General features: G+C 41.8%; 1 protein-coding gene across 1 annotated transcript; it reads left to right on the top strand.

The window, feature by feature from the left end:
- Positions 1–2,212: 2,212 nt before the first annotated feature.
- On the top strand, positions 2,213–14,518 carry tuba4b.L (tubulin alpha 4b L homeolog). The gene is given in 4 exon segments (NM_001094468.1): positions 2,213–2,288; positions 11,243–11,465; positions 12,138–12,286; positions 13,352–14,518. Coding segments are annotated over 4 exon segments (1,347 nt in total). The 5' UTR covers positions 2,213–2,285; the 3' UTR covers positions 14,324–14,518.
- The last annotated feature ends 2,818 nt before the right edge of the window (positions 14,519–17,336 follow it).

The raw sequence follows: 17,336 nt of genomic DNA, 5'->3' as shown, positions 1-17,336 counted from the left end.
AGAAAGCTCAACTAAGCCAGCTCAAACAAAACCATGGCTATTTGTATTAATATACAAATATGAAAGGCTGGTTTCTGCTATATTGTTTCAGTAGCCAGAAGCAGTAGTGCAGAGAATATAAACAGCTAGACATTGCTTTTTGAAACAACTACAAGGACATGATTCTGAAAGCAGTGAAAATGTGTAATGCATTTATATTGAATTAACAAAATGTATATGAATGTATATTGGAAAGTTACGTTTTCCTTTATTATGCGAGAAAAAAACAGGTTTTGGCTGGAGTTCCCCTTTAACCAACTCTTGGGGGCATGACGACTGTTTCCAAATTATATTTTGGTTTCCTAAAGGGAAATATTAAAGGGTAAAGGATCGCCCACACGTGTGGATCTATCCCCTTGAGATGGGCAATAATGAGCTGATTTCATCAGGCCCAGACTGGCTATATGTGAGTTCTGGCAAATGCCAGAGGGGCTGCCATAAGATTCCATAGGAAGTCACTATTTAGTGAGCTGGTGGGGATAGGGTTGCCACCTTTTCTGGAAAAAAATACCGGCCTTCCTATATATTTTTTTTTCCCTATTAATAATATTTTGATCAACCACCATTTTTACCGGCCAGGCCAGTAAAATACCGGCCAGGTGGCAATCCTATGTGGGGAGCTGATTGGGCCTCTCTGTACTTCGAATGCCAGGGCCTATTTTGATTCCCAGTCCAGACCTAGATTCCATCACAATGATGGGAATACAGGCAGTTGGAGCCAAGACTGCATCAATAAACCAATGTGCTTCTTGCTCTGACCAGATTTTTAAACCTGTCCAATTGATATCTGGATAATGTGAGATGTTGCTCAGGGAAGCCTGTGGGAAAGGCCCCATACACAGGCCAATAAGCTGCCAGTGTATGGCCACCTTAAAGGGATTGTTCATCTTTGAGATAACTTTTAGTATGATGTAGACATTAAAGGGATCCTGTCATCGGAAAATATGTTTTTTTTCAAAACGCACCAGTTAATAGTGCTACTCCAGCAGAATTCTGCACTGAAATCCATTTCTCAAAAGAGCAAACAGATTTTTTTATATTCAATTTTGAAATCTGACATGGGGCTAGACATATTGTCAATTTCCCAGCTGCCCCTGGTCATGTAACTTGTGCCTGCTTTCTGGCAGGCTGCTGTTTTTCCTTCTCAATGTAACTGAAGGAGTCTCAGTGGGACATGGGTTTTTACTATTGAGTGTTTTTCTTAGATCTATCAGGCAGCTGTTATCTTGTGTTAGGGAGCTGTTATCTGGTTACTTTCCCATTGTTCTTTTGTTTGGCTGCTGGGGAGGGAAAGGGAGGGGGGTGATATCACTCCAACTTGCAGTACAGCAGTAAAGAGTGATTGAAGTTTATCAGAGCACAAGTCACATGACTTGGGGCAGCTGGGAAATTGACAATATGTCTAGCCTCATGTCAGATTTCAAAATTGAATATAAAAAAATCTGTTTGCTCTTTTGAGAAATGGATTTCAGTGCAGAACTCTGCTGGAGCAGCACTAGTAACTGATTCATTTTGAAAAAAAAGATTTTTCCCATGACAGTATGCCTTTAATATTTTGAGACAACTTACATTTGGTTTTTGTTTTTTATTATTTGTGTTATTTTTAGTTATTTAGCCTTTTATTCATAAAAATGAGCAATAACAATAAATGTGTTGCCTTACAGAGCATTTGTTTTTTTAGAAGGGGTCAGAGACGCCCATTTGAAATCTGGAAAAAAAAAAAGAAAAGAAAATAACTATAAAACTATAAAAAATAAATAATGAAAACCAATTGAAAAGTAGCTTAGAATTGATCATTTTATAACATAATAAAAGTTACTTTAAAGGTTAACCACCCCTTTAAGAGTGTAGACATACTTCCTTTCTGTACAGGGGACGCTGGGAGTTGCTGCAGTCTTGGAGGAACCAAGAATGAGGGTGTTACGTACTAAGAGGGTGAACACGATTTAGGAAAATGCATTTACAGAAAATCCTATGCCAATGACTCCAGGAGCAGGGGGTGTGTCTCTTTTTGCTATAACTCCTCCCCAGAGGCGCAGCTGGAAAACCGAGTAGGTGGGACTTGCGTGCTAGCCCCTCCTCCTAGCTGCGCGGATTGGACACTGTCTGCCCCGCCTCAATATTTAATGCCCTTGGCCGAATAGATAGAAGTCATTTCTCACAGAGACCCGTCGCACAGGCTCCGGTGAGATTTCTCCCCTGGCTTTTCTCAAACGACCGACAGACCGTCATCCAAGACAGCAATCATGGTGAGTGATCTGATTGCTACAGCAACATGGGGGGCTGGGGAATTCGCGTCCAGACAAGTGAAGGCTGCTTTAGCTGCTGCAGAACTTCTTTGGATGCAGGCTTGTCAATCAAAATGTTGTGTCTCTTAAAGGGAAGCCAATCTGCCGTTTGTCGCTGGGTAAAGGTCCTGAGAGCTCATTGATAGTGATACATGCAGCATCATTACCTTGTCACATCGATATCTGGATGCAAAACAGAAGGCATTGCATTTAGCTTCACCCTATCATTTTATAATCCCTCTATCAACTCCCTGGCTGTTACAGGACTACAGCTCCTAGAATTCCTTTCAGATGCTGGGATTTACTATATGCCCCATTTTATAGAGCAGATACATTTCGAGGGATCAAATGGTTCTCTCTACTTTTATTGTTTTGTAGGTAGGCTCCACATTTTGACAAAGAAGTGTCTGCTTTTGCCCCCCTCTTTAATTTCTCTATTTGGCAGAATAAATCTTCTAAATAGGGGTATTTGTTGCCTTACCGGAAGCATCATGAGGTTCTGCAGCAGGTGAGCCAAGGAGACTAGTAAGCCCCACCCCTTTCTTGTTCTGCTTCATCCCACTTTCTATATTACTACAAATAAGTCACATTTTGTCACGTGATACAAGCTACTTGAGTCCTGTGGGGCTTTTCCCATAGAAAACAATGGGATCTATATGCAGCCAACTAAAAATAGCTCTCCTAATGTGGCGTGGCAATATGAGAACATGTGTTGATCAGATACTTGGACAGGGAGAATTATTTGCCCCCAAAATAGGCTAGTCCTTGCACCACCAGCTCCCTGTTAACTGACACGGCGTTGGCACTGAGATTGATTGCACAAGTCTTAACATCAGAACTTTCCCTTCAAGGGGGGTGGGGGTAAGGGATCATTTAGTAGAAAGAGTTTCTTTAAGGACAACACTGCCTAAACACTGTTATGTATAATACAACCTATTCAAAAATGTTTTTGTTTATTCCTCTAGACCTGACTCTTGAAAACATGTAGCATCATTTAGTTATTTTCTTCGTCTTTTAACAGATGACTTTAGCCAGTTTAGTAGTCTGAACCAGCAGTGCAAGTTGCACCTAAGTCTTCCTGGAAATACGGATATGCTTCTGCCGTGTCCAAAGGCTTTAACCTTTTAACTACCAGCTTCACTGGTGGATAAAGGGTTAAGGCCCTTGAGCTTGTCAGATGCATATCTGTATTCTCATGGAGTCTGAAATGATAGACTGAGCATATTTCCCATCATGCCAGCTGGGTCACCTGTTGCTTTCCACCCGCAGTGGCCCCCCTCACCAGCAGTGCGGCAGAGCCACAGCTGACTGCAGGGATCACTGCGTTTTCCTAACTAGGCAATTGTAACAGGCACATGGCTAACATAGGGTGATCCTTCATCCTCCCTGTTTATATTTGGCCTGCCACAGTGGGGCCTGGCTGACACAAAGTCTATATATACCCAGAGCAATGCCACATGCTGGAATTGGCGTGGGGGCATTATTAAATGGATGGATGGATTCTGGGGGCCTTAGTTGGCTGAAATTCTAGAATCAGATCATTACTTCTAGCAAAGAGCAGCGGAATGTCTGATCGTGCAACAGCAATATCTTCATGTGAAATCTATCACTGTGTGTGGGCTGATCTGTTCCGTTTGCAAATCAGAAATATGAGTTAATTATTAGCAGGTAACTCAGTGGCAGGACATGAATGTGCCTGAAACTTGTCTGGCATCTCCAGCACTTACTGGATTGCAGCTGCCTTTAAAGGAGATGTCAATTGCAACTGAAAGTTGTATCTGTCCCGTACTACTCTCTGCACTGCTGGTTATGACTACATGCACTATTAAAAACAATGAAACAGTAGTCAGTTTAGTTCCCACAATGCCTTGCATGTTTTCTGAATCACAGTGTGCAAGCAAGCGGATGTGAGTAGAGGCAACTTCTTAGGGCTCTGCTTATAGTGGGGCCTCTCAGAGCAACAGCTTGAGACAGGGGTATGGGATAGCAGAGTATGGTGGCAGCAATAAGTCAAATGGAGGCAGCAGGGCAGACTAGCAATAGCAGAGAAAAATGTTGGTGGTAGGATAGGATGCTGGCAATGGTAGGGCAAGATTAAAATGGTAGGTCACAATGAAAGAAACGGTAGGGCAAGATGACTATGGTAGGTCACAATGGAAGAAAGGGTAGGACAAGATTACTATGGTAGGTCACGATGGAAGGTAGGGCAGGACAAGGTGAAAATGGTAGGTCACAATGGAAGAAAGGGTAGGACAAGATGAAAATGGTAGGTCACAATGGAAGAAAGGGTAGGACAAGATTACTATGGTAGGTCACGATGGAAGGAAGGGTAGGACAAGATGAAAATGGTAGGTCACAATGGAAGAAAGGGTAGGACAAGATTACTATGGTAAGTCACGATGGAAGGAAGGGTAGGACAAGATGAAAATGGTAGGTCACAATGGAAGAAAGGGTAGGACAAGATTACTATGGTAAGTCACGATGGAAGGAAGGGTAGGACAAGATGAAAATGGTAGGTCACAATGGAAGAAAGGGTAGGACAAGATGAAAATGGTAGGTCACAATGGAAAAAAGGGTAGGACAAGATTACTATGGTAAGTCACGATGGAAGGAAGGGTAGGACAAGATGAAAAGGGTAGGTTACAATAGAAGAAAGGGTAGGACAAGATGGTTTATTGTAGGTGAAGATGGAAGAAATGGCAGGGCAAGATGGTGGTGGGAGGAAGAATTGGGTAGGGCAAGATGACAATGAAAGGGAAAGATGGCAGTTGTAGAGCAAGAGAGGTTAAAAGAAGATGGGGAAAGTGCTAGCTATATTGGCACCCAATGCCCCACCCCATCCTTCATACAGTATAATATAGGGCTGGTACTGCCAAGGAACATTTTATTTGCAAATGCCAGACTGACAGGCAATTGGGGGGCAACAGTTTCTGTGGCTGAGTAATGTGACTTTATTGAGCAAATTCCAGGCAGTTTAATGGCAGAGGTTCCAAACCTTGTATATAGTAGAGCAAAGGCCAAACCAAATCAAGGCCATACTGGTGATTCTCTCAGTGGAAGACAAACTGTCCAAGCAGACTGATGGCTTTATAAATCTGATTTTTTTCCCCCTGTCCCCCCACAAAGGGGTGGGAGTATTTTTATTTTATTTAAATCTGGTGGCTGAACCTGTACAAATACACAACACAGCAGCATTTTGCTTTTTAGTAAGTTTGCACGTATCTGTAACAGCCACACCCAAGTCATGTCAATGCACGTCATGCTGTAGACAAAGCTTCAAACAAATAGCGACAGGCACCTGAAACTGCCTGAAAGTGAATGGTGGCAGGCAGTGGTGAAACTAGATATTACTGGCCCCCCAAAAATGTCTAGAAGTTGGCCTGTCTTACCAATATGTATTGAAATTGTATATGAATTAGGGTCTCCTGGGTTCCCCTACAGCCACAGGGTCTGCTTCCTCTATAGCAGGGGTCCCCAACCATTGAACCTGTGAGCAACATTCAGAAGTAAAAGGAAACGGGGAGCCAAATAAGTGCTGTATTAGGCCATTTGGTAACCCCTATGTGGATTGTCAACCTTCATTGAGACTCTGTTTGGCAGTACACCTGGTTTTTTGTACAATCAAAACTTGCCTCAGAGTTTGGAATTCAAAAATAAACTCCTGCTTTGAGGTCACTGGGAGCAACATCCAAGGGGTTGGAGAGCAACATGTTGCTAACAAGCTACTGGTTGGGGTTCACTACTCTATAGTTACGCCACCTGGTGGCAGGCCAGCAAAGCTCAGAATCATTGGCTGATCACAGTCTAAATTACAAGCAGCAAATCACTGTTAATGACTCTCTTGCTCTGGGGCCCGAATTGAACTCTTCTAAGGACTAGGCCAGTAGTTTGGTCACTGGCAGGTGTTTCAAGTCCCAATATTCAGCTGTGGAATAATTGGGTTGTGGGTGGGTATATATACATTCACATACCATGCATGAGACCAAGTGAAACCAGGGAAACCCACACCCATATTTATAGCTACTGAAGACTTGCTTTGCAGGTGTGCAGCTGGGAGTAAGTGCGTTTGAGCCCATCATGGTTCATGTTGAATGGCTTTCTAAACAACATAGCTGGCCAGTGCCACTCCTAACTATGTCACCTGCAATGCCCATAATATACAATATTGGAACTGTTTTTAGAGGGTGGAAGTAGGGGCTCGAGCCCTTTGCCCTACAGAAAAGCAGGTGTAGGTATTATACATATAACATTTGTCAGTGATGTGCAACCCCTTTCTCTTCTTTAGTAATAGCTTATCTGACCAAAAGTTGGCCAGCTGCCAATCAGATCTTTTCTTTTAACTTGTAGGTGACAATTTTATTGCTCATTGGTTGTTATGGGCAACATCACTGACGATGTTTGTCTCTAGTGTGTATATATATATATATATATATATATATATATATATATATATATATATATATATATATATATATATATATATATATAGATAGATAACCAACCTGGAAAAAACGCACTCACATGCCTTGTAAATTGTGCAAACAAAAAAGTGTTTTTTATTCCGACGTTTCGGCTCCTAAACTCGAGCCTTCCTCATTTAGTCATAGGCATGTGCCTATGACTACGTGTGTTAACACACGAAACGCGTTAGGAGGAGAAATGTTGGGGAAATAAAGTTACTTTTTAATCCAGCGCTGACATCTGGTTTGTGAAAGTGCACGCAGCAGTTTTGAAGTGATTGTCGGCTAGACCTCCCTAAGATAGGGGTTCGGGGCGTCGAGTCCTGGAGCGGTGAGTAACCTGACTTGAATGCTTATGAGAGTAGTAATTTAAGCGATTGGTCCGGGGCATTTGTACCTGGATCCACCCAGTTAAAGAGTGAGCAATTGTAAGGAAGATTTTTGTGTTACCGCATTGTATTAAAATTATTGGCTGCAGGGTTAGAGCATATCCAAAAAGTATTGTTCATAATTATTAAAGGGATAGCTTTGTTAAGTGAGATCCATTCTGACAATGTAGGGGGATTGGATCACATAGAATAATCTCATAATCTCAAATTCTTAGTATACTTCAGGGGGGACTAGTTCCTCTACCAGTCCTAGAAGGCATACCTCTGGGGACTTAACTCTGGGGATTTAACTCCAGGGAGATCTAGCTGAGCCACCAAGTAGTTAATAATATCAATCCAAAACTTATCAATATTGGTGCATTTCCAGACCATTTGTATGAAACCTCCATTAATGCTATGGCACTTGGGAAAGTAATTTATTTTGGTTAAGGTCCTATAATCCAATTTCTCAGTTAGATTTAAAGAGACAAATTGGTCTTTAAAAACATATCTTCATTGCAAGTATCTGAAGAATTATTAGTTAGGCACCTTAAGTTTCTCCTTTAGAGCTACAAACAGAATGAACACCTTTTAGAGTTGTTATATTAATCATGAAGGGAGAAACATATCATACAACAGTTTTGGGCAGTTTCCCCTTTAATGTCTTAAATATATCCACTGCCATGTCTGGAATGGCTGTCAAAATTGGCCCCTTGCACTTCAAGCAGGCCTGGATTTCTACTTGGGCTGCCCTTAGGCCAGAGGGTCCCCGGGAGCGTGCCCCTCATAGGCACCTGTAGCATTGGCGATTTGGTGCACAATTGCGCATCCCACGGTGCTTCCAATAATATTTGGGCAGCATGCCGCCCCTAAAATCTTGCCTCCTAGGCCCGGGCCTTTGTGGTCTTTCCACAAATCTGGGCCTTGTTTCAAGTACACAGAGGCCCCAAGAGCCCCCCACCAGCCCAATAAATATAGTGAGTGTATGGCATTTTACAGCTGCCCTTCCGGCATTTGCCAGAATGCACAGATTGCCAATCTGGGCATGGACTCCTCCTTTGCCACCTCTATAGGATATACATTCATACATATACATACATACAAGGGATTCTATAACTGTATTGACCATGTTTGTGGTTCAGTGAAAACTATTGAGCCATAGGTTGGTTGTTATATGATTGCTAGAGGAGCAGACCACAAACACCTCACATTGTACAGACTTGCCTGCCACACTTGTGTGTGTGTGTGTATGTATGAGCGTGGCAGTGTGCCATGCTATTATTATATGATCAAAAGTGCAATTGTTAGAGATTCCAAGTCCACTGACATCTTGTTCTCTGGCTGTTTCTGTGCAGCTCAGTGATACAACAAAACCAAAATCCAAGAGACAATAATTGTGGATTCTGAAATGAAGGGTGTTAGGATCTTCTGTACGAGCAATAAAAGGATCCTATCAACCGTTATTTAACAATTGTAGAAGCATATGTAAAAGTTAAAGAAAACTGTGACTATATTTTCCTTTAGCTCGGGCAACAGATCTGACACTAGCAACATGATAAAGGAGACTGTGAGGGGCATCTTTTATCAGAGAAATAAATGCACTACACTGTGGGAGTGCAGACCCTTTTTAAGGACATTAAAGGACAAGGGAAAGTTATAATAATTGGTTAGTGACAAATACAATTTAAGCACCCATCTGTGAGCACAATCATTAAACTTGTGCCTCAAGCTAGAGTCCTTGTTACATAAATAATAAACCAGTCTGGGAAACTTTAAGGGGACCACATTGGCACCATTTTTCTTTTGCTTCCAGGTGGTTGGTGCTTGCTGTTAAATGGGTTGTACATTCTAAGAATAACTACACTGCTCCCAGCCCAAGCCCACACAAGGAACTCCTGAGAGCATGGTGCCCCTGTGTTCCCCTGAAAAGAACCCCTTGCCACTTTGTTCAGTTTGTTTTAGAAGCAGTGTACCAGCCTGGCAAAAGGTTAGCAATTTTGCTACTGAGGGTGCCAAACAAGGTGCCGCCCAACAATGATTTTACTTTTTCTTGTCTTTTTAAAGGAGAAGTAACGCTAACAAAAGAAGTAGTCTAGAAATGGTGTACATTATGTTTTCAGCCCAAGGCAACCACAACCCTAACAATAAAGATATGTTCCTCCAAAGATACCCCAGTAGCTCTCCATATTCTTTTCTGCTGATTCACTGCACATGCTCTATGCTGCTGTCACTTACTGAGCTAAGGGACCGACTCACAATATACAATACACGTAGAATTTAAATGTCACAATATAAGCCTGATTAGTAATTAATAGGAGATAATTACTACATGGCAGCACAGAAACCAGTGCAACTAGCATGATAATTTAATAACCAGCTTTGTAGCATCAGTTTATATTACAGGCCAACCTCATTGTCTGCTTCATAATTTGCGACGACCCCTTAGATTAGCTTCTCAACAGCTGGTCAATGCATACTGAGCAAGCTTGAAGTCCTGGATCATTGCTGCTATTGAGAAGCTAAAACTTTAGGCTGGTGCAATAAGTGCAGTATATAAAATATGGCATTTTTAAGGTTTAGTTCTCCTTTAAAAAAAATAGGGGGTCTCTTATCATACAGAGACACAACTTGTTTTCATTATTCACCCTAGCAGCTAAGCAGTCATTTTTAAAGTCAGAATAGTAAATGGGAGGGAACCTCAAAAGTATTTTTTTAAAAGTGTTAATTAAAACACTGACTGGTTACTGTGCTTCTGAGTTGCTAGCTTTAGTGATCTGAGCAACCAGATGGCATTTAGATTGATGACTAAAGCTGGCCATAGACACAAAGTTGTGATCGTACGAATCGAGTGTGTGGAGAGCCCCTTCATTTTTTGTCCAGTGGAGATCAGTCGTTTTGTCGATCGGACAGGTTAAAAGATTTCTGTCGGCTGCTGATAACATCTCTGCATGTATTGCTGATCGGACGATTTTCAGAGGGAGACTGTCACCAGCTTTGGTCGGACATAACTTTCGTACGATTGCTGTCAGGGGTGGAACATCGGCTGATCTGTTCTTTAACTACTTTATTTGATCGGAATGGTTAGTGGCAGGTCGGGAGATTGGGAAGTCCGATCGTATGATGATTTGTACAATCGGATCTTTGCGTCTATGGTCAGCTTAAAACTCTGTTTTACAGACCAGCACCCTCCCTCCAGTAGACATTTGTTGTCTGACTGCTTGTTGCTATGTTCCAGGTTTGTTTGGATGAGGCACTAAATGGCTGGTGCAATTATCTAATTTGCCCTTAGGAGAAGGTGTAGAGTCCTTTGGAGTGTGTGTGGGGGGGGAGGAGGTGTAGAGGTGTGCTTGTGTCAAGAATAAGTCGTCTGTCAGTGGAGAGAGACTTTATGGTAGCTCCTCCTGCTCGTCTTATATTTCCATAGCCATTATCCATCTGGGTCAGTTGTAAACCAGTGACCTTCGTGCCTTGTTAAGATATGGACCAGAATGCGAGTGTTTGCTTTTCACGGTTTCTATGTTTCTTACGTGTGTGGATCTGGCATTTCTGAGTACAGAAGGATCTCCTGTGAGCCAGGCAGGGACTGTGAATAAAAGGATTTTTTGCAGCAAAGTTCTGCGTCTACCTTGGTCTGTTCCACCAACTACATTTTCAATTGAACGCCAGTACCAAGGACGAGGTACAGAAACGGACCATACAGGTTAGAAAAATTGAGGGGAGAAACACCACAGCCAGTGGAAACAAAAGAAGTTTTCAAGCCAGGCAGGGACTAGTGGGATACAGACAAGGACAATGGCTATCAACCCTTTCTTCTTCCCACCATAGGCCTATATAATATCTATCTAGATCTAATAATTGTCAGAGAGGGACATGAATAGCAGGTGGTTTGGTGTACCCTAGGAGACCTCACATTCCTGGAAGTGTGGGGTGACAGACATTGCACCCCGATAAACAAGAGGGAGTCCCAAAACTGTAGTGTGAGGACACGGTGCTGGTGCAACAGGGGTCGATGTTGTGTTCTGCTGTAAAAGTGCAACAAGGTATGTGGGCCAGGGTATGATTTGGAATGCCATTTTTTTTCTTGCAGAGGGAATGCATCTCAGTTCACGTGGGGCAGGCAGGAGTGCAGATGGGCAATGCATGCTGGGAGTTGTACTGCCTGGAACATGGGATCCAACCAGACGGTCAGATGCCCAGTGACAAAACCATTGGTGGAGGAGATGATTCATTTACCACATTCTTCAGTGAGACAGGAGCTGGGAAGCATGTCCCCCGTGCTGTGTTTGTGGACCTGGAGCCAACTGTGATTGGTGAGTGTGATTGCATTTTTCTCAGAGGATCTAGATGTTCACCTTTGAGTTAACTGTTAGTATTATGTATAGGGTGATATTCCGGGACAATTTGCAATTGGTTTTCATTTTTTGTTATTTAGCTTCTTATTCCGCAGCTCTCCAGTTTGGACTCTAGCAACTAGATTGCTGAAATTGCAAATTACCCCAGCAACCATGCATTGATTTGAATAAGAGACTGAAATATGAATAGGAGAGGGGCTGAATAGAAAGATGAGTAATAAAAAGTAGCAATTAAAATACATTTGTAGCTTTACAGAGCATTTGTTTTTTTTTTTAGATGGGGTCAGCAACCCCCACATGAAAGCTGGAAAGAGTCAGAAGAAAAAGACAAAGTAATCAAAAATAAATAATGAAGACAATAGAAAAGTTGCTTATAATTTGCCATTCTATAACATACTAGACGTTAACTTAAAGGTGAACCAACCCCTTAAATTATGGATAGGAAACCTGTGGCACAAAGCTCTTCCAAACCTTTATCTCCAGGGGTGTAACTACCGGGGGTGCAAGGGGTCCGCTGCTGTTTATCTCCCTATGTCAAAAAAAGTCATACCTACCATCCTTGTTTGGGGGTGTCTCCTCCATTTATAAAAAAAAGAGTTGTACATCCCTTGCTGTTGGGTTTCATTATAGATGAAGTGCGGACAGGCATGTATCGGCAGCTGTTTCATCCAGAGCAACTTATCAGTGGCAAAGAAGATGCAGCCAATAACTATGCCAGAGGACATTACACCATTGGCAAGGAAATCATTGACCCAGTTCTGGACAGAATACGTAAACTGGTATGTATCATTATGCTAATTTATGAAGTCTATAAATTAAACACTAGGCAAGGTTCACCATGTGTCATAATTTATGAAGGGAAAAATCAGGGTTACAAGATATATGGAGGAACAGAATAAATAAATAAATATGGTTATTAGCCATCTATATGCATGTTAGTTGTGACATCACTTGATATTGTCTGTGTGCTGTACAGGATAAATTACTGTTGACAAATTTACTGTAATTGTATATGAAGATATACTTATTAAGCCTCTGTGTTTGGAGCTCCAAGTTCTGTTACAGCATGCTAATATCCTTCTATGTTTTGGTACAATAAATGCTGTCACTGCTCTATTATTCTAATCTTACCATTGTGACATCATTTGCATTATTAATACAAATTATTGTCATATTAAAATTATTTGTGTAATAATCAATCTAAAGGCAACTAAATCCTTATGGATACAAGTTCAAAATTGCTAGTATGTTTCCAATCTTTTATTGTGCTGTTTCCACCCTTGGTCTCATTGTGGTTCTGGAAGAAATCCATGCTCTGTACACTCTACCTTCTCCCTGCTCGGCATCATAGTACGAGTTAGATAATAGTGATCTGCAGGGCAGAAAAACTTAACCCCCACCCGACCCTAAACCACAAAAATGTTGCCATTGTAGGACCCACAATCAACGTGTAACTGCATCATCTCATCTTTACTTTTGTGTGCACCTCTGATTCCAAGGCAGTGAATCTTCGGGAGCAGTATAGGAGTGTACCCAGTCTGACATGCACCCAACCCTAACCCACAATGGTTAGCCAAATTTCAACCTGAACCCACCAAATTGGTGGTCAACCATTGGTTTCCAGTTAACCCACGCTTCACTATTCAATAATGCTCAGTTACTCACTATAGGAGAAGCAGCAGTACACTAAACACTCAACTTAGGTCCTTGCATACTCATTGTTCATTAAGTCCCAGGAATCAACAGTGAACAATCCATCTTGCTTATTTGTTTTAGCAAGTAATTCCTTATTCATCTAATTAGTAAGGTTCATGCATCTGATTTATTGATTCAATTTCTTTCAGGCTGATCAGTGCACAGGACTGCAGGGATTTTTAGTCTTCCACAGTTTCGGGGGTGGCACTGGCTCTGGATTCACCTCCCTGCTTATGGAACGTCTCTCTGTTGACTATGGCAAGAAGTCCAAGTTGGAATTCTCCATCTATCCTGCTCCTCAGGTTTCAACTGCTGTAGTGGAACCCTACAACTCCATTCTTACCACTCACACAACACTTGAGCACTCAGACTGTGCATTCATGGTGGACAATGAAGCCATTTATGACATCTGCAGAAGGAACTTGGACATTGAACGTCCAACCTACACCAACCTGAACCGTCTGATAAGCCAGATTGTGTCCTCTATCACTGCCTCTCTCAGATTTGATGGAGCTCTGAATGTGGACCTAACTGAATTCCAAACTAACTTAGTACCCTACCCCCGTATCCATTTCCCTCTGGCCACCTATGCCCCTGTTATCTCTGCAGAGAAAGCTTATCATGAGCAACTCTCTGTATCTGAGATCACCAATGCTTGCTTTGAGCCAGCCAATCAGATGGTGAAATGTGACCCCCGACATGGTAAATACATGGCTTGTTGCCTGCTATACCGTGGTGATGTGGTGCCCAAAGATGTCAATGCTGCTATTGCTGCCATCAAGACAAAACGCACCATCCAGTTTGTTGATTGGTGCCCAACTGGATTCAAGGTTGGTATCAACTATCAACCCCCAACAGCAGTTCCTGGTGGGGATCTGGCCAAAGTTCAGCGTGCTGTGTGCATGTTAAGTAACACCACCGCCATTGCTGAGGCCTGGGCTCGTCTGGATCACAAGTTTGATCTCATGTATGCCAAGCGTGCCTTCGTGCACTGGTATGTAGGGGAGGGAATGGAGGAAGGGGAGTTCTCTGAGGCCCGTGAAGATATGGCTGCCCTGGAGAAGGATTATGAAGAGGTTGGAATTGACTCCTATGAAGATGAAGATGAAGGAGAGGAGTAATTATTTCTTCTTTCCATCATCTTAATTGGAATATGCAAGATATTTTTTTCACACTGCCCCTCTCAACAGTAAAAACCCAATGCTAGAAATGTATATCCTGCCAGCTTCTCCTGAATTTTATTTTTAATGTGAATATCTTATTTGTAGCAGTCGGTTATTTTAGTGAAAAAAATGTGCAAAATTTAAAAAAAAAAAGTAAATCCAGAACAGTGTATGTGTTTTGTTTTATTCCACTCTAATTTTTGCCCATAATATCTGTTGCAGCCAAGTCTAGAGGGGAAGTGTTTTCACTACAGAAAGTTATAGCCACCCATTCACCAGGGGTAATGGTATACAGAGCTGTTTTGGGCTATATGAGCACATTTTTATGTAGTACAAAAATGCAACACCATCTGAATTTGAACCTGGTGCTCAAAGGGCCCACAATATTCCATAGTGCGATTACCCTTAAGCAGGCCATGCATATATAGATCTGAATAGGTGGATATTTGGCCTTCAACCTGCTAGTTCTTAAACAAATTTGATATTATCCTTCAACCCTATAGGCAACCACCATGGGGAGGGCCGTGTGTACCATGCGTGAATTAATATGATCTTGATTTCCCACCAAGCCTGGGCTGGTGATCTATCTGTTTCATGAGTAACATCTGAAAGACCGTGTGGTGTCCACCAACCCAAGTATCAGACTGAAGGATGATAGGAGAGCATCTGAATACAAAAATAAGGCTTGACATACAGGGCTATTTACCTTCCCAGTGAACTACAAATGACTAGCATATGTCACAATATTGCCTATAAGTAGCTACCGTATTGCTCAGGAATGCGGACTTTCCTGTTCCCAAATTCTAATTACTAATTGACAGAGCAGTGTGCTGTATTTAATAGAATGGGAAGTAGCTGCTTTAGGGAAAATGTGGATCTTGAAGGTTGTCAGAGAGGATCCACTTCTTCCATTATGGGTACCTAGCCATAAAATAACTATATAAAGAAAAAATGTCTGGTTGCTAGGGTCCCTGACCCCAGTTTAGTTTTAAAGAGGATTTATCAAGTGCCTGTATAATTTTGTATGCCTCAATAACAAGTATTTTACAATACTGGCTTCATGCCCAGGGTTGCACAACCTTACATGAGTGTCTGGAACCATCTCAACAGTTCCAATACCAGGCAGGGTCCACGAGTCAGTTCAAGATAAAAGCAAGCCTGCCTTCAATTCACTAAACTGCGTATGGGCCTGTAAACCTGCCCATTTGTAATGGATTTGTTGTATCATACTGAACAATGTACCCTGGCAGAGTAGATGTGCCTAGTCTTAAATTCTGTCTCTGCAGAAGCCCGTTATCCGAGATGTGAGGTGCTTATATTTAGATATAGAAACAGCTGCGTCCCACCCCCTCTGAAAAGTAAAATTTACTGACTCAGAAGGGGATGGTTTCTATTTGTAGATGCAAAGTATATCACCCACTGTCATGCTGCTGGGGGATGCTGGATAAGTAGGATAAACGTCAACAGAATGGAATACACACCCCTATATACGGTTCAAGAATACAGGCTTTGCAGGGTTAATGGAAAAAAATATTTTAACAGATTGCTATTGTGTATTTGAGCTCAGAATTGCCCCTCCGTTGATTTAAATGGCAGCACTTTGCTGCCTGTGCCACAAATTATAATTACATTGGCAGCAAAATTCTGGGAATAGCACCATGTTTGATTGGCCTAACTCTGATCCTGGGGTGTATAGGAAAATACATCATAAAGCAAGACAGGGCTGCCATTCTTTTGCTATAAAGGAAGCAGAGCCAATCACATGACAATCAGGATATGCAGTTTCCCACAATAACATCACACACCAGTGAAGTAAACACTTTTTTTTTTTATTTTCAATACGGTATCCCTTGTGTACCATTTTAACCTGGTTCCCTAATGATGTTGCACATGGGCATCATTTCAACTTAATAGTCAGGTTTTTCCCTCACTAATAAAGCAGACTGCACCAGGTAGCTAAAAAGAATAACTTTACTCAGATGAGCAAATGTACACTGTATTACAAATTGTTTGGGTAGCTAAAGAGTAACTTTACCTACCCAAACAATTTGTATTAGGTACATTTGCTCACCTGAGCACTTTTGCCGTTATTATCCTTAGTCAAACAGACAATGATAACTTGGCTTTCCCAGTCCCCTCCTGCAAAAAACTCCTAGATGTAGTGTTACCAGTTATATTACCCTTTCCCAGTCCACAGGCAGGAGTTAGGGTACTGGTGGGAGACCAGGCCTAGTTGTGGGATCTGCTGTACTGAAGACATGCCACTGACGCCAAAATTTAAGTTACTGACACAGGAGGTGCCTTCCGATGCTTTTCTGCTCAGTTCTATTGCTCCACCATAACGGTTAGACCTAAGCATGGGGACCTCTGTTCTTCAGAAGAACAGCAACAGTCACCCTTGTTACAAATTCAAGATACAGGTATTAGCAGTATAAAATTTACGTTATTATGGAATTGCAAAAATGCTCATAAGAACATGTGTGGCATAGTTCTTGTTTAAGGCATACAAGTTTCAAAGGTGCTATCTCTGACCTCTTGAACATGCTTACTCTGGTGCTCAGTACTGAGAGGGGATTAGGATAAACCTTTTAAAGGACTAACAGAACCAGCACACAGGTAAGATAAACAACAAGGATTAACTACTGTGCTTTAATGTGCCATAACAAGCTTGATATTAAAGCACAGTGGTTAATTCCTCTTAGATTTTAATGTTTCAGACCTTTAGAGTAGATAACAAAATGTCATAAATTACCTTTGCATTGGTGGCAATCTCTACTGGAAAACGATTCAATTACAGAAGCACCTCCAAAATGCCATAGCACTTACCCTTACTTAAATGCCACGGATTCACTTATTTGGCTAAAGAAATGAAAGGAAAGCACAAAGGGGATATGGAGATGCTTGTTAAAACTTCCACCTGAGAGACCCTTGCATGACAAAATTATAGCACAATGACAAATCTAATTATGTA

Source organism: Xenopus laevis, chromosome 9_10L (genome assembly GCF_017654675.1).
Source record: "Xenopus laevis strain J_2021 chromosome 9_10L, Xenopus_laevis_v10.1, whole genome shotgun sequence".
Classification (NCBI taxonomy): Eukaryota; Metazoa; Chordata; class Amphibia; order Anura; family Pipidae; genus Xenopus; species Xenopus laevis.
Note: the sequence above shows the minus strand (reverse complement) of the source record. Positions and strands in the feature narration are given on the sequence as shown.